The sequence below is a fragment of the Lemur catta genome, chromosome 9 (genome assembly GCF_020740605.2).
Source record: "Lemur catta isolate mLemCat1 chromosome 9, mLemCat1.pri, whole genome shotgun sequence".
NCBI classification, from domain to species: Eukaryota; Metazoa; Chordata; class Mammalia; order Primates; family Lemuridae; genus Lemur; species Lemur catta.
The window spans coordinates 32,662,259-32,690,124 of NC_059136.1; the positions used below are offsets into that span (position 1 = coordinate 32,662,259).

The following is a 27,866-nucleotide window of genomic DNA, read 5'->3' on the forward strand; positions in this document are numbered from 1 at the left end:
TGTCAGAAGTAAAACCTTGGGTCCACCATATCAGAGTAAATAGGTGTCCCATGGAAGAGGACCTAAGCCCCCAGTAGTTGGGCCGGCCTTTAGGTGATCTGCAAACTTGCAGGAAGCAGACTTGGAAACAACCAAGTGTATACGGTACAAAGAGGGAGGAGTCAAAAATAAGGAAGGGTGGGAACAGTAGCTCACACCTGTAATACTAGCACTTTGAGAGGCCTAAGCAGGAGGATTACTTGAGCCCAAGAGTTCAAGACCAGCCTGAGCGACATAGCAAGACGCTGTCTCTACAAAAAAAAATTAGCAGGGCATGGTGGTGTGTGCCTGTTGTCCCAGCTACTCAGAGAGGCTGGAGCAGGAGGAGTGCTTGAGCCCAGGAGTTTGAGGTTGCAGTGAGCTATGATGATGAGATTATACTCTAGCCTGGGCAACAGAGTGAGACTCTGTCTCAAAAAAATAAATAAATAACAAGGAGACAGAATAGTTTACATAACTGATTGGAGTGGTGGTGTCACTGACCAACAAGGTACACAGAGGATACACTCTGGCGTAGAAGGAGGGTATCAAAGAGAGAGAATGAATTCTATTTTGCGCATGTAAAATTTAAGGTAAACCTGAAAGTGGGATATACTATAGTAGGCAAATTGATCTAGACTGGAAATATAAATTTAAGAACCAAAAGCATATAAGTGATAGCAAAAGCAACTAGAGTAGCTGAAATCATCACCAAAAAATAGAGTTAAAGAATACTGGGGAAAGAAAACATTTAAGGAATGACCCACAGAGGAGGAAGTGAAAGAGAAGACATCTGAATAAATAGGAAGTAAGCTATAAAGGGATAGTGTTAGAGAAAACAAAGGAGATTTTTAAAGTACTGTACTTTTACAAAGAAACCAATTACAGGGATAAAAGACACAGGGACTTTAAAAAATGCTCCAGGAATAAGTAAACAGAAGAAGAAACTAAGAGCATTTTAAAATGCAAGTAAACATGAAAACATGATTTTATATTAATGTAATTTAAAATTTCAAGGACTAAATATTTTGACTAAAAACAAATCAAAACAGTGGTAATTTCAGAAAACCCACATTGAAAATCACTATTCTATAGACCATATATCTGATGTGAAAAACAAGAGAATGATCACATAGTTTACAAGATTATAGCTTCTTATTGAAAAGAACAGATAATATGAAATGTCTCTTACAAGGATCTACCAGTTTATTTTTATTTTAATCAACTTTTAGCAAGATAAAAATCTCCCTAAAGTATGGAATTTAAGATATTTTGTAATTTTGAGTAAATGTTGAAGGATAAAATAATTGATTAGAATGAGACAATAGCAAAAGGAAAGTTCTACTAAAATAAATATCTAAAAAAATTTACAGTGTCTGCAGAAACCCCACCCTTGGCACTTGATATGGAACATATGATAAAAGCAGAGATTTCTTCTAACAGGATCAAGAATTGGGCACTGGTCTTATTCTAATAATAGACACAGTAACAGAAGTTCCACATTCGAGGAATTCTTCCAAGTTAGACATTCAAAGAACATTTTAACTATTTCATGACTAGTCGATCAATCAAAATAAGTTTATGAGGTACCCACTATATGCAAGGTCCCAGGAATATAAGATACATCTTCAAAAAGTTCTAAAACTAGAAAGATAAAATTCAAAAAATTCTAGTTGTCATTGTCAATAGACAATTTTAAGATTGTGAACTAAAATAAAATCTTAAGCTCTCCCTCAGCTGACTGAATGGACCCCCTCTTGGCCAAGAGGACCCCAGAAAAACCCTAAAGCTGAGTTGATGGCCATGAGAAGGGAACTCAGACACCCCTCATCATGTATGTCCCCCTCCCCTTCTTGTAGATATCCCTTGTAACTCATTAACAGGCCTAAGGCTATGCAAGACAAACCTGCAGGTCTTCAATTTACATAAAAAAACCACTTGAATCTGTTTATAGTCCACTGGCTTGTCTCTGATAAACAGGTTTCCTTATGTTAAAACATTGGAAGCCATTAGACAAAGCTTAATTTCTTTAACGAATTACAAACCAAAGAGTCTTTAAACTCACCTATAACCTGTAAGTCCCCACTTTGAGATGTCCCACCTTTTTGGGCCAGACCAATGTATGCCTTCCATGTATTATGACTTTACCTATAATTCCGGTCTCCTGGAAATGTATAAAACCAAAGGGTAATCCAACCACAGCAGTCCCCTTGCTCAAGGCTCCAGGGCATGGCTCCAGGCCACGGTCCTCAAATTTGGCTCAGAATAAACCTCTTTAAATTATTTTATAGAGTTTGCCTTCTTTTTTCGCTGACAAGATTATGATTGCAAAATTACTGTCAATGATGTTCGGAAAATGATAAACAGGAAGTTCTAAAAGGTTGGGAATTTACAAAGGCTTTCATAGTTTTATAATATTCCATCTGTAACTGTTCTTTGTTTCCATGTAATTTCACAAGAGCAGGGCTTATTCTTATTCAACTTTTCATATGTGTAAAGGAAAATAAAAATCTCAGGACTACCTCCCCCAAATCCTTATACAAAAGAGGAGGTCAAGCCTGGAGGCTGAGTCTCGCAAGGTATGCATTAGCCAGATCCCCACAGAAAGGTAAAAGGCATCAGGCATCTACAAGGACTGGCCCCACAGATCATTCATAAGGAAATTCCTTGCTGACCTCCTATAAACAAGGATATGCAAATTGTAGCTTTAGGTCTACATGCTAAGTCTAGCTCCTAAAACTAAAGTCTGTTGATTCCACACTAATAATGTTGAGCATAAGTTTATTTTCCCAGGTACAAAACAGAGAGAAGATCAACCATTCTTCAACCTATGCAGGGTCATCTACATAACTGATTCTTCCTTTTTCTCTTAAAATCTTAAGTAAAATGCAGATTTCCAGAGCATTAACTACAGTCTCACAAGAATGTAACCATTTTTCTCACTGCCCACCAACCTCCCCCTTTTCCTTCCTATAAGCCCTCTCCCCGTTGATACTGAGTACCCAAATCCCTCTTTGGAGATAGGCCACAGATACTTCTATGGTTTTTGCTTTTCCTGGGTGTGTCCTCAAACTTTGTCTTGATTGAGATCTTCGCCTGTGTGACTTATTTTGGGTTATCATATGTCAACTTTTTTTAGTTCTTGGTTTTTTTTTCCCTGAAATAATGAACAAATGATAATTCAATTTCCAATAACTGAAGAGATAAAAGGTGAGGTTGTAAAGCACACCCATTCATATTGAGTGAACGAACTATATGGATAATAAATTTTAAGACATGGAGTTAATACTGTATATGTTATTATCCTTCTTTCAAGTCTTACATATATGTGTCCAACTACATAAGATTATATAGGACCAAAAAGTGCTAATAATTGGCTATAACCCTATGACAGATTTTAACTGTTTTATTCATTGACTCATCTGGGTTTAACCTTGAAAGTGTGACTATTGACCTTGTTGCATTTATCAGAAAACTCAAAAAAAATAAAATCATCTAGCCACAATGAATACCAATGTTAGCCTGGCCTATTCATTGCTGTTGTAACAGAGGTAATGGCCTGAAAGAGAGTAAAATATTTTACAAGCTGTCTCTTTAAAAACCCCTCACCCTTTTTGGGAATTAAAACCCACATGTCTGTCCTAGGCCGGTAATCAGAAGGGCAGGGGAGAGTCTTTTGTTCTTTGTTCCACAGAAGATGGCTCAACAGAGGTCAGGAGATTATCTTCAGTGGAGATGCTATAGTTAAACAGCAATAGCCCAAAGCTGAAAACTCCCTTTAAAAGTTCTGTATTTGTGCTTATAAATAGGACAATGTTTTGTCTTTAAAAACGAAAAAAAAAGTCTGCCATCCTTATTTGCCAGCAAACTTCTCTTTCCTTCTCCTCAAAACACTTGTCCTCATTCTTCTGATGCCGTCTTGGGGACAAGTGCCAAACTTTCAGTAATCGAATTTGGCATCCTTGGGTGAGCCCATCGGTGCCCTGATGGAATGGCACCCCACAATGGCCACCCTGGCTGGAAGAGGCAGGAAGCAGCCCTGGGTCAAGCCATGTGTCCTTTCTGGTAGATGCACCATCTTCGGGGTGAGACAGTAAGAGACTGCCCCAGCAGTTGCTGAAGCCTCTTTAGCTCCGGAATGCCCGTCTCTTTCACCCCTAATCAGATGCAGCTCCAAACAACCTGAACTTTTTTTGAGGAAAAGAAAATGGATTTTGAGGAAAAGAAAATGGAAGGCAACACAATGCCTTGCCAATTTGTTCGGTAAGTTCCCTGATGTGCATACTAAGACCCTTGATTCCACCCATTTCAAGGAGGTTTTCAAATCTTCCAACCCTAGGCAGGGCATTTTGTTTGGAAGTTCCATTTGGGGGTAGAAGCCACAAGGTTGAGTGGAACTATGGAATCTGGGGAATTCCTTCCCTTTTGGATTAGAAGATGTTGGTTCTCGTTTGAGAATTTGGGTCTTGTCTGTGTGGTTCCCATTTGTTTGGTAAGGCCTCGGCATTTATGATTGTTTGTATTGGGAATTCCCTGTATTGTCCACTTACCATGTTGCGTTTGTTGTTGTTCCTTATCAATATGGGAGGCTCCATTTCTATTCCATCTGAAAACCCTTTGGGGAGAATCTGCTCTTCTAGCTATAAGTCTATATCTAAAACAGAAGGGTCTTATTTTAATCTAATGTATGTGCTGGAATGTGAGGAGAAATGGCTCTTGAATGGGAGCTCAAGTTATTAAATTATCAGTATTATACTATTTTACAACTGGAATTATTTTATTAAAGGTCAGGTAAATGGAACGAGATCCCATATGTACAATCTTTCATGCAATTGCATAATAAAGAGGCTGAAAGGCCGTGTGATAAAACTGGGGAGGGATCAGACAGATTGGATCATATGAACCCACTCCCTTGCCCCCAGCTCCCCATCCACTGCAGAAGGCATTGTGGGCTCAGCTACGCTCTTACAAGGCAACTTACATGAATGCACACATTATGAGCACCGTGCCTTAATGGATTTGGTGGGACCTCATTTAAGAGGACCCTGTTTGCAACAAACCATTTATGTGCTCCAAACAATCCAAAGATATGAAAGTGACCTGCTGCACAGGGATCCCAACATGTGGGGACCCACCCTTTCAATGATTGGCAAATTGATTTCTCTCAGATGCTTAAACTTGTATTAGTAGATACCTTTACAGGCTGGGTAGAGGCTTATCTTACCCAAACAGAAAGAGTGCCTGAAGTTACCAGAATTCTTCTGAAGGAAGGGTTCTCTTCCTCCATACAGAGTAATAATGGACCCTCCTTTATATTAGAGGTAACCCAGCAAGTAAGCAAAGCCCTACATCTATTAATAGAATGGAAACTGCATGCATCCTGGAATTGGTGCAGGAAACCCATCTAAAGTGGGATAGGGTGTTGCCACTTGCCCTACTCTGGATAAGGGTATCCCCTAGAAACAGGCTTAAGTTAGGCCCCTATGAAATAGTTTACGAGAGACACTTCCTAGCACTCTGAGGTAAGTATGGTAATACAACCATGAGTAAGGAAAGCAGAGCAAAGCAATATGTCAAACAAGTGGGTCAGATACTAACCACTATGCATGGATTTGCCTCTTTCAGTTCCCAGCCCCAGTTGGAAGCAAGAGAAGTGGAAGGGACCCTATGAAGTACCTCTAACAACTCACACCTCATTGAAATTGGGTCCACCATACCAGAGTAAATAGGTGTCCCCTGGAAGAGGACCCAAGCCCCCAATGGTTGGGCTGGCCTTTAGGTGATCTAAAGTATCTGTTTAAGAAGAAGAAAAAACAAAAAAAAATTTCCCTTTTTTTTTTTTTGCTATTCTTTCCTTGGTATTTGTTCTGTCTATAGGATGGAGAGAAAACTCCTTAGTGTGGATCTCCTGGGGTATCATCTCTTCCGCTTATCTGTCTCACTGCTCGATTTGCTATCTAAATTTGCAGAAGCCGGTCTCTCAAACTGACTAATAGCCCTGGGTGCGACTAATAGCCCTGTACTCAGATGTATCATGTTTCTTTCTTGCCCAGCCCTTTATCAGACATTATTATTTGAAGGCCTCTGGGCAGACTTCCTGACACCAAGATTCACCATTCTTCCCAACCTGCCCCAATGCACAGAGCCCTTGTTACTTACACCAGACCTGCCTAAGGCACGTGGCCCCTCCTTTAAAAGCCCATGAGAGACACATTTGAGGCAGCTTCTCCCATTCTCCCAACAAGATGTCTGTCCTAGTAATAATTTTCTTTCTTCCTTGGCAATCATCCTTGTCTCAATAATTGGTTCACTGTGAGATGAGTACCTAAACCTAGGCCAAAATCCCCTTGCAATTTTAACAACAGTACAAATGTCTGTACTAATATATACTTCTCTCTCTTTTAGGTGATCTTGTACACACACATGGATGTTAACTTTGGACTTAAACTTGTAGAAAATGTAAACAACTCAAAATGTTTCAGTACAGCAGTGGCATGATGGAAACAATGTAATTATAAGATCACTCTACTGACTGTGTCAAAAGATTAAAAAATTACTTGGTGAAAAAATTTAAGATAATTATATTAACAGCTATAAAGGAAAATGCAGAATCTACAACAAAGAAAGGAATGGAGATCTTTCTATTAAAACATGGTTTTAGACAACTTTACCTAAAAGCATTTAATATATTTAACATAGTATAAGTTTTTAAAAATGTAAGATTTTCAGATTTCTATTAAAATTGTTTTAATGAATTAATTTATTAATGTTATTCAGAGTACATAAAATTATTGCAGGGTATGTGGACATTATTCCTATGGAATAAAAGGCTAATAATCATACTTTGGTAATAAATAATCTCTATACTGGTCCTTAGTTCTCATGAAAAACAATCTAATAAGCATTCTTTTTCTGACCTAAGAAGAAGTATCTGAACAGCCGCTCTTGGCAAGATACATCAATTACAGTAAAATATTTGGGACTTAGAACAAAAGTTAAATGTCAAAAACGCTAATCATTGTGCTACAGGCTTTGAAATTTTAATTACTTAAAAAAAGAAGAAACTATATCTACCAATGCCAACTGCAAAATCTATTTCATTCATCTTCACTTAGTACCATTACCAGTTCTTTGTAAGCCAAAGGACACTGCCTCCTAACAAAAGCTAAAGGGACTGATGTTGAGGTAAGAAGCAGTTCTTCTCACTGCACACTGGAAAATAAAATGAAGTAGGGGATTGCGACTCAGTTAGCTAATGTTAGTTCCCATTTTTTTCTCATTTTTGTGCTTCAATACTTGCCTTTTGAATTAACTTGCCATGTAGGTGACAAGAAAGTCTACTTTAAGTTCTTGACAAACAAAACACTTTATACTAAAACCAGACGAATATTTAAAGTTCAAGCATACTCATAATAACTTCTTATTCTTCCTAAGAAGCCGTATGAATGTGGCATTTCCAATTTGTCAAAGAAAAAAAAATTCCTGACATTTACTTAGATGCCTTTGAAAAGGCTGTGAAGTTTATATTGGGCAAAAAGAACACATTAGAAGGAATGAGTAGAAAACATTTTATTTTATGTCAGACGTACATTCAGAATAGAAAATATAATTAATATAGTATCCATAATTAGACAACTTATAAGATAGTTCCTTCAAAGTACACCCACAAAAACCCAAATCACTTATTTTAAAAAGTATAGATGATTCATAGCTTATTTTATCTTTACCTTTATATATACACATACACGCACACATTTTAAAAAGTGAAGTCAGTAATACTTTGCCAAAATAAAGATCACCCCACTCTATTTATGCTTCATTGATAGGCTGGTCTTGGAGGTGAACCCAGGTACAATCTCTACCTTTTCAGCCTTAGTTCTCAATAAAATGTAACATTTTCACAGTAAAACCTGTGAATACTCACAGCTCTCAAATCAAGCCCCAAACACTTTTATTCCAATGCATTTGCTTATACCATTCTGTGTAGAATACCCTTGTCTTAATAAAAAGTGGCATATGCATACAGTAGTGAGCTCATATGCACTCCAATTATAAAAAGCTTCTGGAGGTGAAATCTATCATAAGTTATAAAATAGGTCAACAGTGTGAAACACAACATATAACAGCAAGCTGGTAAAGAAAGAAACAAAAAGAACTTTACAATTTCCAACAAACCGTTGGAACAGAAAGACATAGAGTCAAAAAATGAAGCATAATTATGTAACTTGAAAACCAAGGCAATAGGTTAACAACCAGGAAAGTAGAAGAGTTCTGAGTTGACAAGCCCAAGTACATTAATGTATGGTAACAAAGTTGTCCATTTACTATTCAGGAATAACTGGAGGATTAAAGAGAGAAATTAAAAGTAAAGCTGATCTTTAAAAGCAATGGACAAGTGTTGTGAGTTGAACTGTGTTCCCTGAACAGATATGTTGAAGTACTAACCTCAATATAGGTAGAGTATATGCTTGGTCCCAAATGCTTGGGACCAGAAGTATTCTGGATTTTGGATTTTTTCCATTTTGGAATATTTGCATAATACATAATGGCTGACCACCCCTAATCAAAAAATCTGAAATCCAAATTGTTCCTGTGAGCATTTCCTTTGAGCACTCAAAAAGGGGAGCGCAAAAAGTTTTGAATTTTGGAGCGTTTCAGATATTCAAATTAGGGAATACTCAACCTGCCATTGTGAGTTTATCTGGAAAAGGGGTCTGTGCAGATGTAATCAGGTTAAGATGAGATCATACTAGAATATGGAAGGCCCTAAATCCAATGACTAGCGTCCTTATGAGGAAAAACAAAGATACATAGTCGCACAAGGAAGAAAGCCACGTGAAGACAGAGGAAGAGGTTGGAATTATGGTACCACAACCAAGGAACTCCAAGGATTGTAGCAATTACCAGAAACTAGAAGAGGCAAAGAAAGATTGTTCCCTAGAACCTTCAGGGGGAACACAGTCCTGCCTAAACCTTGACTTCAGATTTCTGGACTCCAGAACTATGAAAGAAAAATACTCTGTCTTAAGCCACCCAGTTTTGTGGTACCCTTTTTATGGCAGCCCTAGGAAACTAATGTATGTAACATTTCATATAATACCAGTAAATTCTATATTCAGTAGATATGTCCCATTCCTGAAATCATTCAAATGGAAAAAATACTTTAAGTCAGTCTCCAGAGAATTTAACTCATCCCTTGATATTTTTAGTAACTCAAACCCAAACATTCCTTCCCCATCCCAATGGTAGTATATAAAAGAACTGAGACAAGGAAATAAAGAATTTCTGCTCAATTCTACCAAAGTTTTTCCAAGTGCTAGATATATACTTCACTTAAGCTTAGGTAAATGAATGGTTGGTTTTAGTAAAACTGACTATACTAACAGTTCACAACAAAGTATAATAAATAAGTACAATTTAAAAAATGGAAATGTGGTAAGTAAAAATCTGTTTCACTTTCATGTCTCAAATACATCTGTTATGGGCTGAATTATATCTCCCCAAAATTTGTTTGCTCAAATTCTCTCAATGCCTCAGAATGTTACCATATTTAGACATAGGGTCTTTGTAGAAGTAATCAGGTTAGGATGAAGTCATTAGGGTAGGCCCTAATCCAATATGGCTGGTATCCTTATAAAAAGGGGAAATTTAGAGACAGACACACATACAGGGAGAACTGCAGGTAGATGGACATCTATAAGCCAGGGAGAGGCCTGGAACAGATCCTTCCTCCACAGCCCTCACACAAGGAACCAACCTTGCCAACACCTTGATTTCAGACTTCTACCCTCCAGAATTGTGGGACAAAAAATGTCTACTATTTAAAACACCCAGTTTGTAGTACTTTGTTACAGCAGCCCCTGGTAAACTAGTAAAACATAAAATACTAAATGCAAGTGTTCCACAAAGGCACAAAATTTGGTTTCATGGACACAGTGCAAAATACGGTAGAAAACCAGAAGACTTAACTACATGGCTACAGGACTTAATTTACCCCATGAACTTCCTGCTCCTATCTGCCACCCGTCTGTCAGTCTGATTCTTTCAGGATACATTCAACAAATGTTTGAGTACCCACTATATTCTAGATTTTATCTTATTTAATCTTCAGAATGACCCGGTGAGATAGATATTGACATTTACACTTCACAAATAGGGAATCAGAAAGAGAAAATAATTTGTCCAAGATCACATGGGAGAAGTGTGGATCCAGTTAAGAGCCTGTACTTTCAACACTTTATATAATATACTGTCTTCCTGAAATAAATCTTTTTTAAAAAACATAATCTGAACTCATTTGGAGACTAAAGCAATACATCAAAATATTTTGCAGGTGCCAAAAAATTATACAATTATTACCACTGTTCTCCAAAGATAGAAAAATTAAGTCAGATGGTAAAGAACAGAGAAATGACACCCTGCCTGAGAATCTGTCATATTACAAAACTCACCACTTCTAGAAATTATCTTCTTTTATAGGTTACTCTGAGCTCAAAAAGGAACCTAAGAATACAAGAAGAACATGTATGAAAGAAATAATGAGAAGCTTTAGTTACACCCTTAGAGTGCCTCCACAAGAAGTTACTCATAAACTCCCAGCATACCAGACACAAGCAAGAGCTACAAGGAGCACTTAACCTAACCATCTACACTACATGTAACTCTTGGGAAAACGAGGAAAGAACTTTAAATGGCCATTGCTGTCTAGGGTCTAGGATCTCTTAAAACAAAGTATACTGTGCACTGGAAAGGTTCAGCTTACAATAACAAAACACTCTGGTACAAGTGTCCCAAAACTAACAAAAATAACGGAAGTATTTCTACATAACCTTTCACAAAATTATGGCAGCAAATCTATCCTTAAGCTCCAGTTTTGAAGCTAAGGCCTCACTTTTATTTTGTAAAAATGGGAATCCTTTGCTTTACTGCAACTTGAGCATGGAGAAGAAAAGTCCATTTAATCTCCCCTCCATATATTAAAACACTTGTAATTATAGTAATGTGATACTGGATGCTTTCAGGTTTTTAAACTTAAAAATATATATACAGAGAGAATGTGTGTGTGTGTGTGTGTGTGTGTGTATAGTAAATTTAAAACTCTGCAAATAAAAATATCTTCTTTACAATTAAAAGGTTAAAAGGAACTTGGATTTCAGAATCTTTAATTTTAGCACGTCTCCTAATAATTCCCAAAGTGTGAGTCCAACTGAATGGAAATCTGAGGGCGGGGGGAGGAAAGGTGGGACACTTGATAATTCACATTTGTAAATAACTGTCCAGGTAATTCCTTGGGTTTTTGTTGAACATAAAAATCAAGTCTCTCCATCCATTTAAAACAGGTATATTTTATGGTATGCAAATTATATATCAATAAAGCTAGTTTTTTAAAAATAATCAATTCTTTCCTTCTGTATACTTACTGTGACCTTAATATGCATTAGTAACACTAAGGTCACAGTTTAAAACCCTGTTTGTTACCCTATTGTCCACAATGAAAAACTGAATATGAAAAAGAAGATAGGGGTGGAGTTTTCTGCAGTTTTTAAGCTAAGCCTAAAAAAAGAACTGACAAATACAGTGTCTGCTTAAATAAACTAAGCTTAGGAAAATAAGCCCTTAACTCAAAAAAGATATTAATTTGTGAGCATAAAGAATCTATCACAGGCAATGACTAGGATATTTCTCAGTTAACTATGTTGGTTTGGGTTATTTTAACTAAAAGTCCTCTAAATATATTACAAGTAGGAAATGAGTTATTTCAAGCAAAATTTGAACCACCTTTACAATTCCCCAACTATTTAAATATAACAAATTTTTATTTCCTCATTAGTCATACAGCAACAAAAGTGTTAAATGTGTGGGAGTGTTTGTAACTTCCAAAATTATTTTTAGAAGAAATACATTTAATATACCAACAGCATTGATTCTTCTTATGGATTCTACAACACCCACAGCATCTATGCCATATGTTAAAGGTTTTCATTTGAATTGAGATGATTAAATTTTCTGATTACACAGTAACTGAAAAGATAAGTAGCACTCTAATTATATATATTTTAAGTAATTTTTCTATCCAAAGTTTGAAGATAGCAAAATATAAGATAGGATTTGCTGAGCAGGTATAGCTATTAAGTAAAACGTTTAATAAAAAAATTAATTACTAATTTAAACTTTCAAGGTTCAATGCCTGATATACTCTCCTAAAACTTCCAACTAAAACACAGAAACTCTAAACATTTTGTATTCACTTCATACAGAGATTTTGGTAACACAAACTCAAAAGACTAAGACCTTCTTATGTATTCTTTTAATTTATCACAAACATACACTGTGGTCACAGTATACAGGAAGTACTGATTTTTATGTTAATCATATGCCTCTAAGAAGACAATCAAATCTTTTCTATTCAATATTTTTAAGTGAGTCATAAGCTAAAATCTGACGGTACCACAAGAATTCAATGTATTACTAAATGACTAAATTACTTCAAATTAAAATACTACTAATGCATAGGAAAAAAACCCAAATTTCTATAGCACTATACACAAAGAACATGGAAATCTGTATACATTTATAGTACTCATTTTATTACTACAACTATAAAAATAAACTTAGTTTACTCTTAAAAATTAAAAATATCAATAAAAATTATCTGACCTCTATGAAAATACCCACAGAGTTTAGCAAGCTTGAATTATCATTCAATTTCAGGTAAAAATATTAAAATGATTGAATCAACTGCCATTTTGGCAAAAGCACAGCAGCCAAACCACACTTAATTATACTCAACCTTCTCTAATGTTCTTGGAAGCCCTGTATGACAGGCTTTTAAAATTTTCAACCCTTAATCAGCATGTTACTGTACCCTATTAAGGCAGGCTCAACAGAAAAGAACTGCAATACTCCCACGTTGCTAAAAGGAGAGAATAGAGTCTGTTTACTGTGTTATAACAAGTAAATGCCCAGAAACGAATGGATGAGGAGGAAAGGAGGGCAGTATCAGATGTGTAAAGGCAGAAAATCTTACTAAAATTCCAAGAGCTAACTGATGCTCTCAGATGACAGCTCAGGTCTCTAAATGCCCCTCAGTTCCTTGTTTGAAATAAAGCAGTTCCCCAGCAACTTTACATAAGCATTGAATCTGCTGCCAGCAAATCATTTAGTTCTTTCACAAATAAGGATTCTCAAGACAGCAATGGGATGATAAATTACTAATAGTTTAGTACTACATGATTTTTTTAGCTTATGTATGTGGAGCTGCCCTAATTTCTGCTTGCAAATTGCACAATTAACAGTTTACATTCTCTCACTCAACTATAATATGACAATCTCTTCCCCCAGCTAGGAAGCAGTGACAAGACATTTAAGGTCAGAAGTACAGGATAGAACTACCATGGCTAAGACACAAGTATTGTCTTTAAGTCCTGAAGCTTTAAAAATAATTTTCTCTAACACTTCATAAATTATTGTCACAGCATCAGATCAAACTGTAAGAGACCATCCAGTATTTTTTCTTGTTATATAGGGATATTCGAATGCTACTATAAATAAATGGACTGCCATTTGCGTCTTGCACAGCTCTTGTCCTGCAAACACTTGTTGCAGTGGTATTTGTTTTAAAAATGCCCCTCCTGCTCCCTCTTTGGTTCCTGTGCCTCATTCCATCCTTATGAACACGTTCCTTGAGAATTTGCCTTCAGCTTCTTTGCAACCTATCCTTTAATAATTTCATCACTGTTACCTCCTACAAATGTACTCTGAACACCCTTAAGGCACCACACACTCACCATATTCTAAAATGGACTTGCCTTCCATCTCAATTCCCTCAGACTGTTCCTCCTTCAAAAAGTCCCTGTATCAAACCAGAGACATTCACCCAAACGATAAAGCCAAAACCTGAGTGAAGCCTGACTCCTTCTTCTCCCTCTACCCTTTCATCCAATTAACCCTATCAATTGTACTTCCTTAAAAGTGTTCAGATTTGACCACTGCAGTCCATCCCCCTACCATCATCCAAGTCCAAAGCACACCACTCAGACTACTGTACTTTAATAAGCTCTAGTTGCTCTCCCTCCAACCTCCTTTACATGCTTCCATAGCAACCTGTGTTTCTTTTTCAGTAACACCCATTACACTATTTTGATTCACTCTACAAGTGTGCCAAAGGCCAGACACTATACCAAAACTATATATATAGCAAGCAGTAAAGGAAACAGGTATAGGCCCTCATAAAGCTCCCTGTCTAGTCAGTGTACTTATGTGCCCAGAACCTTTCTTCCCCCATGAGACTAAGCTCCACGAGATTAGGGACAATGTCCATATGTCCAGTATGAGGATATTGCTGTATCCTCAGAGTCTAGCATAATAAATGCCACATAGTAGGTGTTCAATATATGTGTTAAATAAAAGACAAAATTACCACACACACACAGGGACTTAGTGTCTTCCCCTTCCCCAGCACTGATGTCTCACTTAAACTGCCTGCTGGTAATTTCCCACCTGTATGACTCACCTCAAATATTTTCCACAAACTAGCATTTCTCCCATGATCACTATCTCTGCAATATCATCTAGAGCACTCAGGCTTATGAAGCTATCTTCCACTCATCTTCCCCTTGCCTTCCTCTTTGAATTAGGGGTGCAGTCCCTCCCCTGAACTCCCCACAGCACTGTTACCATGGCACCTGCCATTTCCTTTTTTGTTGTTACAGCTGTTTATACCCTTCTATAAATGAGATAAACTTTTTGAAGTGAGGAACTGCTTTATTCACCTCTGAATTCTCCACCTAGCAGTACCCTACAAATGTAGGCAATAAAATATTTGCTAAAAGAAGGAATCCCTAAGAGAAATCCAACAGGAAAACAAGAAAAGTTTAAAGAAAACATTTGTGATTCCAAGAGCATGCTGACAATGCCTATGATTGAAATGACTACAGGAAGAGATTATAAATTCTCCAATCCTGGAGATCATGAGAGCAAAACAGGTGAGACACAATCAGCTAAATGGCTTTGGTTTTTGCCTCTAGGTTTCTGAGCTTTTAATTCTAAAACATCTCACGTTCTTGTCAGAAGGCATACTCTAACACTGAAAACTGTTTATATAACCTTCAAACTTTTAAAAAGTAGCCAACATTATTTCCCTACTGAAATCAAATGCAGAATCTCACAAATAAAAGATATAAAAATAGTTACTCCCACTGAGGCTGGTCAGATAGAGAGGGCCACCTGCTCAGTCTCTTCTGCATCCTTCCCCTACGATAGTCCTTATTATGCTTCCATGGAAGACATTTTGAAAACTTTGGCTCTAAAGGAAGCTCAAACTTCCCTTGTGCCACCCTCCACTGTGGGATGAGAGCCACACAGAATCCTCAGGAACCAACAAGGAGATTCTGTGTGAGGGGAAGGAGCTTTTGTAAAGGTATTATAAATAAATATGACCTGGGGCAGATACCCAGGTCTTCCTTGGAAGACCAAGCAAAAAACCAAGATAGAACCAACGGAAAAGGTGTCATGACAAGTCACTAAAGTATGTTTCTGATCTGGGTTATGAAATGGAGAAGAAGACGGACCTCTGAAATTCACACAGTCCAGCCCAAGAGAACAAGAGAAGCCACAGAGACACAGACCCGGAATCTTAGCTGTTAGCTATTTGCCTGGAGTGTCCTCTCCTCTGCAGGTTCCCTTTTAGAAATAGCTACAGCAGATGATGGGATGATAATGCAAGAAGCAAGTATCTTGTACTGATAAGATGCTGATTCTAATAATATATTCATAAGGCATTTCTACATCTAAAGCACAATTACATCAATTCTCTTGCATCTAAATCTCCCTAGGAGATACTATCATCTTCCATTTAGTGGGTTAAACAGCTAGCAAAAATAAATAAGTCACATGTCATACATGGACCATTCTTTTAGCATGGCACAATCAATACTTTTTGCAAAGTTTATAAGCTCCCAGGAATTAACAATGGCAAACTTGGACACCTTACATTTCATTTTTTCTGCTCAGCAGGAGTGAAATCCACTTAAAGTTAACTGCAATCACAGCACAGAGAACTTGGTAGCAAACTGCCAAGACAGCTGTTCAAAAAAGACAATTAAATAGCAGGGATGTGAGAACACTTAGCACTACCCAGAAAACTACTGCAAGCAGAAATACTCTGGAGTTCAGGTAATAAAAAGAAAAAGGTACAGCTGAACTAACCAACTAAAAATAAAGACAAAAATAATGGCATTTAGGAGGACAGAACTCCTCTTGAAGGCTGTAGAGAAAAAGGTGTAATGCCTTATTTTCAAATACAGCAAACTCTTGACTCAGAGGTACAATGCAAAAAACCTGACTAGTGATTCCTTCTTTAATAAGAATTAGAATCATATTATCTAATAACAAAGTAGCCAGCAATAAATAAATATGCAAAAGAGTATAATACTCTACACGGAAAGAGGAAAAATAATATTCACTTCTGTTTGCTTTAGATTATACTTGCGAGCTGGCTCATTGAAGAACTGAATAAACCTGGCAAACAGACATAAGAGAATTTTGACAGGTTTGACATACTAATCATAAGAGGAACTGCCAACATTCATTTTGTGTTCACACTTCCCTACAACTATATGCAACTCTACATAGCACGATCATTCCCCCTCCAAAAAAAGCCAAAAAACCTACAAGCTCACAGTAAATTAAACCCCCACATAATGACTCATCTCAACCTTTCAGGTTTTCATGATTGAAACCACGACTTAATAATTAGGCAGAAATTATTTCCTCCTCCTTAAAAAAAATACAAGTGATAAGGACAAAAAAAACATTTTACTCTCTATTCTAGAACAACATAATACACCAACCAAAGTCATTCACAGAATCTCGCATGACAGCAGTCAGACAGCAAATGCACTGTTTTCCTAAGCCAATATAAACAGTCCAAACTATTTAATCAGTTACTCAAAGTTCTTTTCTACAGGCTAAAAGAAGAACCAGTTCAATGCAATATTTTAATGTTATATTTCAGGTTTTTGAAAAAAGTATAAAAATTTAGTTATAACTGTAAAAATACTTTAAGCATCTTTTTTCTGATTATAGAATGCTAATTATAGAAGGAAAACACAAATTATAAAGAAGAAAATAAAAACAATCATAATCCCAGCACCTTCACAAGTATCATTTTTAATTTGTTGTAAGGATGTTCTTTCATCCATTTGTACCACTTCTCCACTATTAGATATTAAAATTTGTGGGTTTTCACTATTTTATAAATATTACTGTTATAGATACTTTGATACAGAAATTTTGGTATAGTCTGTTTTTCATTATTTCTTAAAGATAGATTACCAAACGTTAAATTACTGGGTCAACGGGTATAAGAATTATTAGATCATTTGATAATATTTTCAAATTACTTTCCAAAAAAGCTGTACCAATTTAAACTTCTGCCTTTTCTACTGTACCTCACTGCCTTTGCATGTTATTGTTAAAAAGTCTTGTGGCAATCTGACAGACCAAAATGTATTCTAACTACATAGGATTGGTAGTGTTTTGCTTTCAGATTTGTATAAATGCTGCAAATATTAATGTTTTTCTATTTGGTATTAACTTTGAATACTTCTTTATACTGTTAGCCATGATCTTTATAATATTCTCATACCCTTCCATGTGCCACAAAGGCAGTATGAAGTTGTGAGCATACAATCCACCCAGTATCCAGATGATCGGGGCTCTACCACCACACCAGTACCCAGTGGAATGGCATGCTTAACCTACGTTGCTTTCACTTTTCCCTTAATGATTGGACTAAATGTCCTTTTTAGCTCCAAATCCTATTCCATGTCATTTTTCCTTCCATGGATCTGACAATTCTTAAATTAACTTTCTTCATAGATACAGATTTTAGAAAAATCTTACTAAATATCTACATAATAATTAGAAGATTTCAATAGGCTAACAGAGAAGGTAAGAAAAAAAAACAAGAAAAAGCATGTTAAAAAATTAGGGAGAAAACAGACAAAAAGGTAGAAGACATACTCAGAATGGCATGATATATTTGGCAAATGATATTCTTCCACAACCTGAGTTACAATGCTTCTGTCACAGAATAACTACCACTCTAGTGATCCACTTTGTTTCTCTATCTCAGTATGCCTTTGAATTGCTTGAAATTATATACAAAATTTTGGGTGAGAATCTGCATTTTTCTGGGGAAGAATAATCATGGCTTTTATTCTCAGCAACATTCATTTAGTAAAAATATTTAAGAATCCTTAACGTTGACAAACAGCTCATGTCCTCTCTTCTGAAGTGGTTGAGGGCCACGGTGGGATTTTCCTTACCCTCACTTCTTTCTCAGAATGTCTGGGACCCTTTTCCTTCCACGATATCAATAAAAAACCTTTCTACTACCACTATAGAATCAAGGGGTGTTAACTTTCTACAAAGGGGCTCCTCCAGGAGAGATAGCTCCTGACATAAAAGTGGAGCTTCTAATGGAACTGCCGTTCATACAGAAACATTGTAAGATTCAGACATACAAACAAAATACCTTAGTGATTCCTTCTTTAACAAAAATTAGAATCATGCTATCTAGTATCTAAAGGTAGTGAGCAGTAAATAAATGCACAAAACGGAGAATATGATACCGTACACAGAATCAGATTTTTCCACTGCAATCCATCCCATTGCTACAGAAACAATGTAAATGATAACTGGATCATTCATACCATGTATGGAATGTAATACCATGTAATGGGTTAAATGTGGTTTTATCCTTAAAAGTATACTAGTGTCTTCATTTGACCAATGAAAAAAAGGCCCCTGCCTCCCAAAACACAAAGCATTGTCTTTCTTTTTATAGGGGTGTATGGGCGGGATAGGAGAGAGAGCAGTGATACTGAAAATCACTGCTCTAGAAAACCAGCGAAAGATGGCTGCAGCTGTTTTTGTTTCAAGTTGCCCATTCCACATCACCCAAAGTGGGAGTCTAGGCAGACTGAGTTCCCCAGAAAGCTGGGCTTCCTCCTCCCATCTGTCCACCTACTCAGATGGTATACTTCTAGGAGGTACTTAGAACTGCCTGGAAATTCTGAGACGGAAAAGTGAGGTAGTAAAGGAGGGGAACCTGACCTTCCCCCCACTCCGGCAAACTGAAGGAACCTGACAGGGTCAAACCCAGTCCAGGGTCAGAGAAGACCCTGCTGTGCTCCAATAGATCACTGTTGCCTGGACCACACCTGCAGGTTTTAAATATTTAGACCAGTGGTTCTCAACCAGGGACAATTTTGTCCCTCAGGGGGCATTTGGCAATGTCTGAGGACATTTTTGGTTGTCACAACTTTCAGGAGTGAGAGGATGAAAACTGGCTTCCAGTGGGTAGAGGCCAAGAATGCTGCTAAAATTCCTACAATGCACAGGACAACCCCCCCCCCACCTTCCCACACATACCCCAAACTAGTCCAAGACATCAACAGTGCAAAGGTTTAAAAAATCCTGATTTAGACTATGATTTGCAGGCCTCCATTTGTATTCTTGTCTCAGACCTCAAAAATGGTAAAGACAAGCCTGCAAAGAACCTAATCATAAAGTATTAATATAAAATTTTCATAACATTATTTTTATGAAAAAAAATCAGTTCAGATTATAGTATTCAAAGAATAACTTCACTGACTCCAGTTAAGACTCAACCATTCTAGACTGGGGGGTTGTGGGGGGAGAGAGGTGATGAAAAGAGATTGGTTAACAGTACAAGTATACAGTTAGAAGGAATAAGCTCTAATGTTTGATAGCAGAATAAGGTGATTATGGTTAAAAACAACGTACTGTAATTTTCAAAATAGCTAGAAGAAAGGACTTAAAATGTTCCCAATACATAGAAATGATAAATACTCAAGGTGACATATATCCTAAATATCCTGATTTGATCCTTACACATTCTATGCATGTAACAAAATATCACATGTACCCCATAAATACATGCAAATATTATGTACCAATAAAATATTTTTTTAAAAAAGATTCAATATTTCATTTATTAAACACTTACCAAGCACCTATTATGTAACCAGATGGGCATAACAGGACTAAGTGAAAGTGACAGTGTTAACAGAAACTGACAAGATCTGACGGAGCTCCTGTCTGGCCCAGAGCAGTGTAGTATGAAAAAGAACTGGGAATTTGAAGTCAGACCCATCTAGTTCCAATGCCAGCTCTACCACTTACTGTCCTTAGGCATGTTATTTAACTTTACTGAACGTCAATCTCTCTATCTCTCACACAGCTCAAATACGGCCTCCCTCAAAATGGGAGAGTTGTAAATAAGATAATTCATATAAAGCACAAAGTATACTGCCTGGCACACAATCAGCATTCAATAATTAATTCCTGTTACTAATACGAAAATATAAATCTTCATGAAGTAATCAAATAAGTTGGAAAACGCTAGTATGCTTATGAAATAGACAGCCACTATAACTGTGATTGTGACAGCTTGAACACACTTTCAGGCCAGTTAACTGCTTCACTGCATGCCATATAAAACTCTTCAAATTCTGGCTCCCATCCTTCTCCAGCCTTATCTCCCACGACTTACATAATCTTTAATGCAGCCCTATGTCCCCATGAGTAGGGATAGGTTGAAAGATGAGATCTGGGCAGCAACCAAAGCAGTGTCAAGCCAAAGGTCACTGTGAGAAAGAAAATTCTTCAGCTACAACTCTGGAAGGATACACAGGTGGTGGGCAACGGGAGGAAGAGAGGGAGAGAGATGGGGGGCGAGGACAGGGGAGTGGAGAGAGGAGGATGAGGAGCAGAGGGGAGAGAAATAATACAAATATGAATGAATGGGCCGGGCGCGGTGGCTCACGCCTGTAATCCTAGCTCTGGGAGGCCGAGGCGGGTGGATCGCTCGAGGTCAGGAGTTCGAGACCAGCCTGAGCAAGAGTGAGACCCCGTCTCTACTAAAAATAGAAAGAAATTATCTGGCCAACTAAAAATATATATACAAAAAAATTAGCCGGGCATGGTGGCGCATGCCTGTAGTCCCAGCTACTCGGGAGGCTGAGGCAGTAGGATCGCTTAAGCCCAGGAGTTTGAGGTTGCTGTGAGCTAGGCTGATGCCACGGCACTCACTCTAGCCCGGGTAACAAAGTGAGACTCTGTCTCAAAAAAAAAAAAAAAAACAAAACAAAAAAAAAAAAAAAACAAATATGAATGAATGAATATGAATGAACACAAAAGGCTAACAAACCAGTAGTATGAATGTGTAGGTCAAGTTTGCATGTAATGTGTCTCTAAAAGGAAAACATTTCAATCGGCACCCATTCTTTGCTTCACAATTCATTCTGCACTTCCTTCCTAAGAATGAATTGAACACTAAGTTAAATTAGCCTCATCAAAGGAAAAAAAACAAACAGTGACCACATTACCACAGCCTAACAAATCTGCCCAGATAGCAATGTCACTATCTAAATGAGAAAAGAAGGCATTAACCACACATGATTACTGAAAGCATAGTTTAATAGCAAACAGTGGTTGAGAGCTTTGGTTTTCCCTAGCAGATATATAACTTTTTATATATAATAAAAGAGCACATTTTACTGGATCTGTTTTGAGGCAAGTTATCTGTGAACCAAGAGGCCCCTTTTATATAAAGAGTTTACTGAAAAGTTTAAGTCTGTGCCTATATAACCAAGATCAACTGCTAACACCAGTGGAATCCACAGCCTTCTTCCCACAGGTTCCTGGGACAAGATGGAAACAAAGGCATATGTGAAACTTTCTTGTAAGCTCACAGAATCATTTACATTTTGACCAAGCTTATATTTGTCCTGATGTAACTAACTAAAGGTAAAAAAAAAAAAAAAAAAAAAAAGGCTAAACTATTATAAGCTATTAGAAAATAAATGTCATCTATGCTCTTTGTGGTTACTGATCATAGGGACCAGATTGTTAGAGACAGAAAAACAAGTGAGAGATAATGGAAATCAGAAAAACAAAAAGGAGAAAACATTTATAGAAAAATAAGGAGGAAATGGTTACAGAAAAACAAAAACAGAGAACGGTTATTTCAGTCTTAAAGAATGGGGTAATTAGACCACGGAACACTGACCACCAGTCAGAGAATGGAAATGGAACTTTCCCCACAGTATATATAACATAAACCTTTAAGTTATGTCCAAACATAGAAAGGAATTCAGTCCTAATTATAATTAAGCTTTACCTAAACACAAAACATATAAAAATAAAAACATAGAAGTAGAGAGTGTCTTCACTTGTGGAGACAGATCCATTTCCCCTTAGGAAATGTACTTTCACTTTGCACCCTTAAATATTCTTTACAATAAATTCTTCATGCATTCTTGCTGAGTGTCTGTCATCTCTCTCTGTCACACAGGCCAAGGCTTGCGATTCCTCCAAGCCATGAGCCCAAGAACTGGGGCAATACTTCAAAGTCCAGCGGTGGACTAAACCATGACAAGATCTACGTTCAAGTCCTCATTCTACTCCACTGAAACTCATAGGAGGCTAAGCCTCCTGACATGCAAAATAAAATGACTAAGAAGTTTAACATTCCTTCTAACTCAAATTCTGATTCAGAGTTTGAAAATCTTTAAAATCAAAATGCTTCTTAACGGTCCTTAGGAGAATGAAATAAAGGCCTTTAGAAAAATGATGTGTCAAATTACAGGTTTGTAGATTTGAAAAGATCATTCAGCAACACAGTCATGAAATCTGTGCCTACTGACTATTTCAAACTACAGGCTGAATACAGAGGGACATGACCACAGAATTGTTACTGCTTCCTAACAGCTTTCTGTCAGGCATCCTTCCAGGTGGTTGTTTTCTCAAAAAGAGGCTATGGATCTCAAAAAACAGCCTTCATCTCCAATGAAACAGCCTTTAATATTCATGAGATATACAATTGCTTAGCCAGCGGTATACCATGCTCAGCTGGATTCTACTTATCAACAGTTTCAATGACTGAGTACCAGTAGTCTAAATAAGCAACAAAATAGCAATAGAAGAGTAACTCTAGGACTTAGGGCAAGGGTTGCTTTCAGAATTTTAGAGTATGAGAGACCATAGCAATCGCTTTCAATCCTTTGATTTCACAGTTAACTAAAACCCTTAAGGATTAACTAGCTGAGTCTCTCAACCATTTAACATTAAACAAAAACAAAAACAAAACAAAACAAAAAACCTCACTTTATTTGAACAGGATTCTCTTCCTAAAAGCATTCCTAAAGGAAGTGACAATTTTGCAACCTCTGTGTTGCAAATTTTTTCTACAAACAATTTCTAAGAAGCACTACTGTCCCCAGCACTATCCAGGCAATTTTGGCAGCTGTGACTTACCAAACGAGAGAAAAGGCAAATAGGAACATTACTCACTTCACAATGGTCTCCCAATCAGTAGCACACTTTTATCCAGTCATAAAAAATGTACCATGACAAATATTAACAATGACAGATAAAACAAACACGTCACTTGCTTTCTGGTCTGGGAGTAAAACTTGCATCAATAACTACACAAACTGTACCATGGCTTGTCCAAAAATCATTCTGCAGAGTAAATCAAGCATTTGAAAAGAAACCAGTCTCTACGAAACTGTATATAACCTTATAACATAACTTAAAATTTGTTTAATTTCATAGGATGCTAATTTTGGCATTTTACCAATAAATTCCACTTAAAGCCTCAACTTTCAAGAATAAGTGTTTACCTCTTCCCCTTTGCTTTCTCAGAAAGTAAAAGATTAACACAGTGCTAACCTCAAACATTCACTGAATAACATGAATATAAATTTAGAATAAAGTGACAATAATGATAATGAAGATGGTAAATGATATTTCTCCAGACTAAAAGAATAAAACAGAAATAAACTGCTGACATATTTACTGGATACAAAGTGCAAGAATATGCTTTAAGGACACACAGTATGGTGTAAAGAAAAAAAATCCACAGTACCCACAAAAGTATGAGGACTTAAATCTTTACATGAAGGTTATTTAAAGGTTTGCCAAGCATTACATAAATCTTTCTAATCTCAGGAAATAATTCCTCTTTTCCCACGACTACACAAACATGCATTTGAGGCTAAACTGGAAATTCAGTGTCCCACATGTCTACAAAAATAAGGTTAATTATGAATTCTAAGAAATATCATATTCACAAGTGTTTAAAGATTCTATGATAGGGAACATAATCTCAAAAAAGCCCTACTTAAAAAGAATCTCATCAGTCACCTGCAGGCTTCCTCTCTGCCCAAGATCAGGAGCTTCCCCAGTTTGCACAAATCCATATGGGCCACTGGGTTTAAGTCACATTGTAATTATTTGGGTCATTTTAAAATAGGTCATTCGTAGTACTGTACCGCTTATGTCTAAAAAGCCTCCAATACCCAGCGATTTTCAAACTTTACGGTCCCTTGTTAACCCCTAATACAATTACTAGACGTGCAGATTCGGGGGCCCAAGCCCCAGAATCTTCTTCAGTCCGGCTAGGGAGGAGCCTGAAACCGGCATTTTGAATCATCTGCCCAGGTAGATCTGAAGCAGGTGGTCCAACAGCCCCGTTTTAAGGCATCTATGCCTAATAAATTCCCAAGAGAGCACCTACTTCAACCACCCCGGACGTGTTGCAGACGGCGAGAGAGTCAAGGCTGCTGGGGACCTCGGGAGGTGGGGGGCACGGGGAAGGCCGGGCCTGAGATGAGAAGGCAGTGACAATGGGACCACAGTTATTTTCAGCACTTCCATAAAGTTCCACTAAGCTTTGTGGCTGGGTGGGTAAAAAGCTTGAACTTGGAAGTCCCACGGGTCTAGGCTACCACCAGCCCTGCTAACTACTTAGCAGTGCGTCTTGGCGGCTCCCTTAACGCTCGGGCCTCAGTTTCCCCATCTGTGCAACGGGATCACGCCACCCCCGGAAGGCTAAGCCAAAACGAAACTAACTCGGCTGCTCGCAGGTATTTTCTGGCTCTGCTCAGCCCAGCCCGGCTTCCCCCGCCACCCCGGCCGGACGACCCAGCCAGAGCGGGTCCAGCGGGCTGCCGCCCCCCAACGCCCCCTGCCCGGCCCGGCCCTCGGCCGGCCACTCACGGGTAGGCATGGTGACCCCGAGCCGCACTCGCCGCCGCACCGAGGCTCAGCGGGGCCGCGCAGGGCGCGCCGACAGCACCATGACGGCCAGCGTCGGGCCGCGGAGGCCGGGACGGGGCGAAGGGCGGACAGAGCGGACGCGGACCCCGCGGCTCAGGCAACGAAGCCAGCCACAGCTGCCACCACCGGCCCCGCTGCGCGCCGGACGACGCGCTCGGCGGCCCACGCCCGTGACGTCAACGCGCCGCCGTCGGCTTGGCCCCGCCCCCGCCGGACCGCCGACCTCTGCCCAGGAGCTCTCGCCGAGGGGCGGGTGCCGGGGTGGCCTGCAGGGGGCAGGGACGTAGGTGCGGATTTTCGGGGTCGTTTTTACTTCGAAATCCCGGTGTTTTGCGTAGCATGCGTTTTCCTTAATCCCTACTCGGAGTGCATCCCTTTATAATTGTGAGGATGACGGCTGTGAGCGCAGTGAGGACCTGTCGGTGCGTTCTGCATTCTCTGCAAGCATGATTTATTTGAGACACACTGGGGTCATTTGAGGTGATGGCTGCGCGTTTTTTGAGAGGACAGAAAATGTAATTTCCTCTTGCTCTTCTGGTGACTTTCAGTGACCTTGCCCCTCAGGAGTTAGTCTCCTCTGGTGAGGGAGGTGCTGTCCACGTGGCTGAGCCACTTTTCTTGACGCTCTAAGCATCATTAATAATTGAGGTATCTAATAGGCACCAAGCTGAGCACTTGGAGCTGAACGTTGAGCAACGCACATATGCTCAGCTGGGCTGAAGAAAACACGTAGAGAGAAATAAAATCCAGCCGCAGAGGTCTAACCCAGTGTTTCTCAGAGTGGTTCAGGAGCCTCTTCTGCCGGAATCACCTGGGGTTCCTGGTAAAAAGCAGATTCCTAGGTTGTGAGCTAAACCTACTAAATCTCATGTGTGGATGATTTAAATACATATTGAAATTTGAGAGCCTTTGTCCTAAAGAGTAGTGCCAACATTCTGATTAAGAGATGATGTTATGCAGGACTGAGAGAAGATAAGAGAAGATCAGAGCCAGGAAGGGCTTGAGGGAAATGGGTCTTAAGGTGGACTTGGAAGAAAGCAGAACTTGAATTAGCAAAGGCCTGGGGAGCCCTTAAAGAGCCTGGGAAGAAGGTGGGGAGCAATTTAGAGTGAGTCATAGAAGCTGGTAAGAGGAGAGTGTGTTCCACAGATATAAAAGAGACTATCTCTTGCTAACAGTAAAGGCCAAACTACCAAGTACTTGGCCAACATTTACTTATGTTTCAGTGCATTGTTGCATATTTTTATCATCTGTAAAATTTTTCCTGCTCCCAGTTTTCTCCCCAGCACTTTTACTATGTCTTGATTTGCCTCTACTACAGCACTTTTCCCAATGAATCCTAATTAAACTGTCACAAGTGCGTGTATTCTTCGACAGACTATATGGCAAAAACCATATTCTATTCATATTTATATATCCTTGCCTGAAAGGGGCTAGCACATGTTATAACTATATAAAGTATATTATGCAAGAGTGTAAAACCAAAACAGGTAAAGTAGAACTAGTTAATAAACAATTTTACATTCAAGCTTGAAATTTTTCCTTTAAGAAACCTTTCTATGTTGTTCTTTTAATCAGGACAGTAGCATTACACTATGAGAAGCAAGGCTCTGCAGGAGGAACAGCATGGTAGAGAAACCATGGAGGTAAGAAGCCAATTGGGAGGCCTTAATACTGATACGGAAGAGTGTTTTAGGTGCTTAGTCTTGGTGATGGCTGTAGAAAAGGAGAGAGCTGAATCTTACTGCAGAAAAAGAAGCCCTGGGATTTGTTGGCTGCTGATTTGGGAGCAGTAGAGAGGCATCTGTTAGTTATGTAACTCCAAGGTTGGAACAAGGAAAGCAATGCTGCTGGAGAGCAGTAGACAAGTTGGGAAGGAGTGCTGTTTTAGGGAGGGGGTGTGAAGAAAGGATGTGAGTTTCTCTTTGCCACATCGAGCTTGAGGTGGCATCCAGGGGAGACATCAGAATGAATAGATCTGAAGGCAGTCAGGCATACCAGACTGAAGGTGGGCTGAGGGATCTCAGGGTGGGAGATTTGGGAATATTTGGCCCAGGGACAGAAGCTGAAGCCAGGTGTTACAGAGCCCTGTGAGGAAGGATGTGGAGCCAGCAAAGGCACAGTCAGAGAGAGAGGAGATCCAGAGGGCACGGTGTCCTAGAAGCCAAGGAAAGATACAATTCCAAAAGGCAGACGTCTCTGCTTACATTAGTCAAAAAAGATGCAGATCCCAAAGGCCCTGAAATAGTCTGGCCCATAATGATTTTTTTTTAATCCCCTTGGTCTTTTGGTTTTGTATTGTTGCTAGAAATAAAATCAGCAGCCAAAGATTCTGAGAAAGGACAGCTGAAAATCAGGAATAATGGTGTCATAATGTTTGGATTATACATATAGTACCTAAGTGTTTTGTTTACCTGGTGTATACACATAGAATTCAGGTAGCAATGTTTCCACACAGACCCCCTTTCCCTATCAGATCCTCTGGATCAGAGTTCTGCCTGTGTATTCTCCCCCAGCCCCTACTCCTGAGAGCAAAGATTCTGCTACCATCTTTGATACTTGATCTAGGAGCATCAGCCTCTCTTGAACCACTTCTTCTGTTGCCTCTTACAAACACTCACCCACTGTCCATCCCCTCTGTGCCAGTGCTCCTCTTTTGAAGCCCAATTTGCATTAGTAAGAACTGGGATTTAGCC

General features: G+C 38.6%; 1 protein-coding gene across 1 annotated transcript in view; it reads right to left on the minus strand.

Moving 5' to 3' along the window:
- EFR3A (EFR3 homolog A) overlaps positions 1-25,323 on the minus strand; it is a 102,896-nt gene extending 77,573 nt beyond the window's left edge. The window contains exon 1 of the mRNA XM_045560451.1: positions 25,111-25,323. Within this exon, the coding sequence (XP_045416407.1) occupies positions 25,111-25,120 (10 nt within the window). The 5' untranslated portion in view covers positions 25,121-25,323. The remainder of the gene's footprint in view (positions 1-25,110) is intronic.
- Between the last annotated feature and the right edge of the window lie 2,543 nt (positions 25,324-27,866).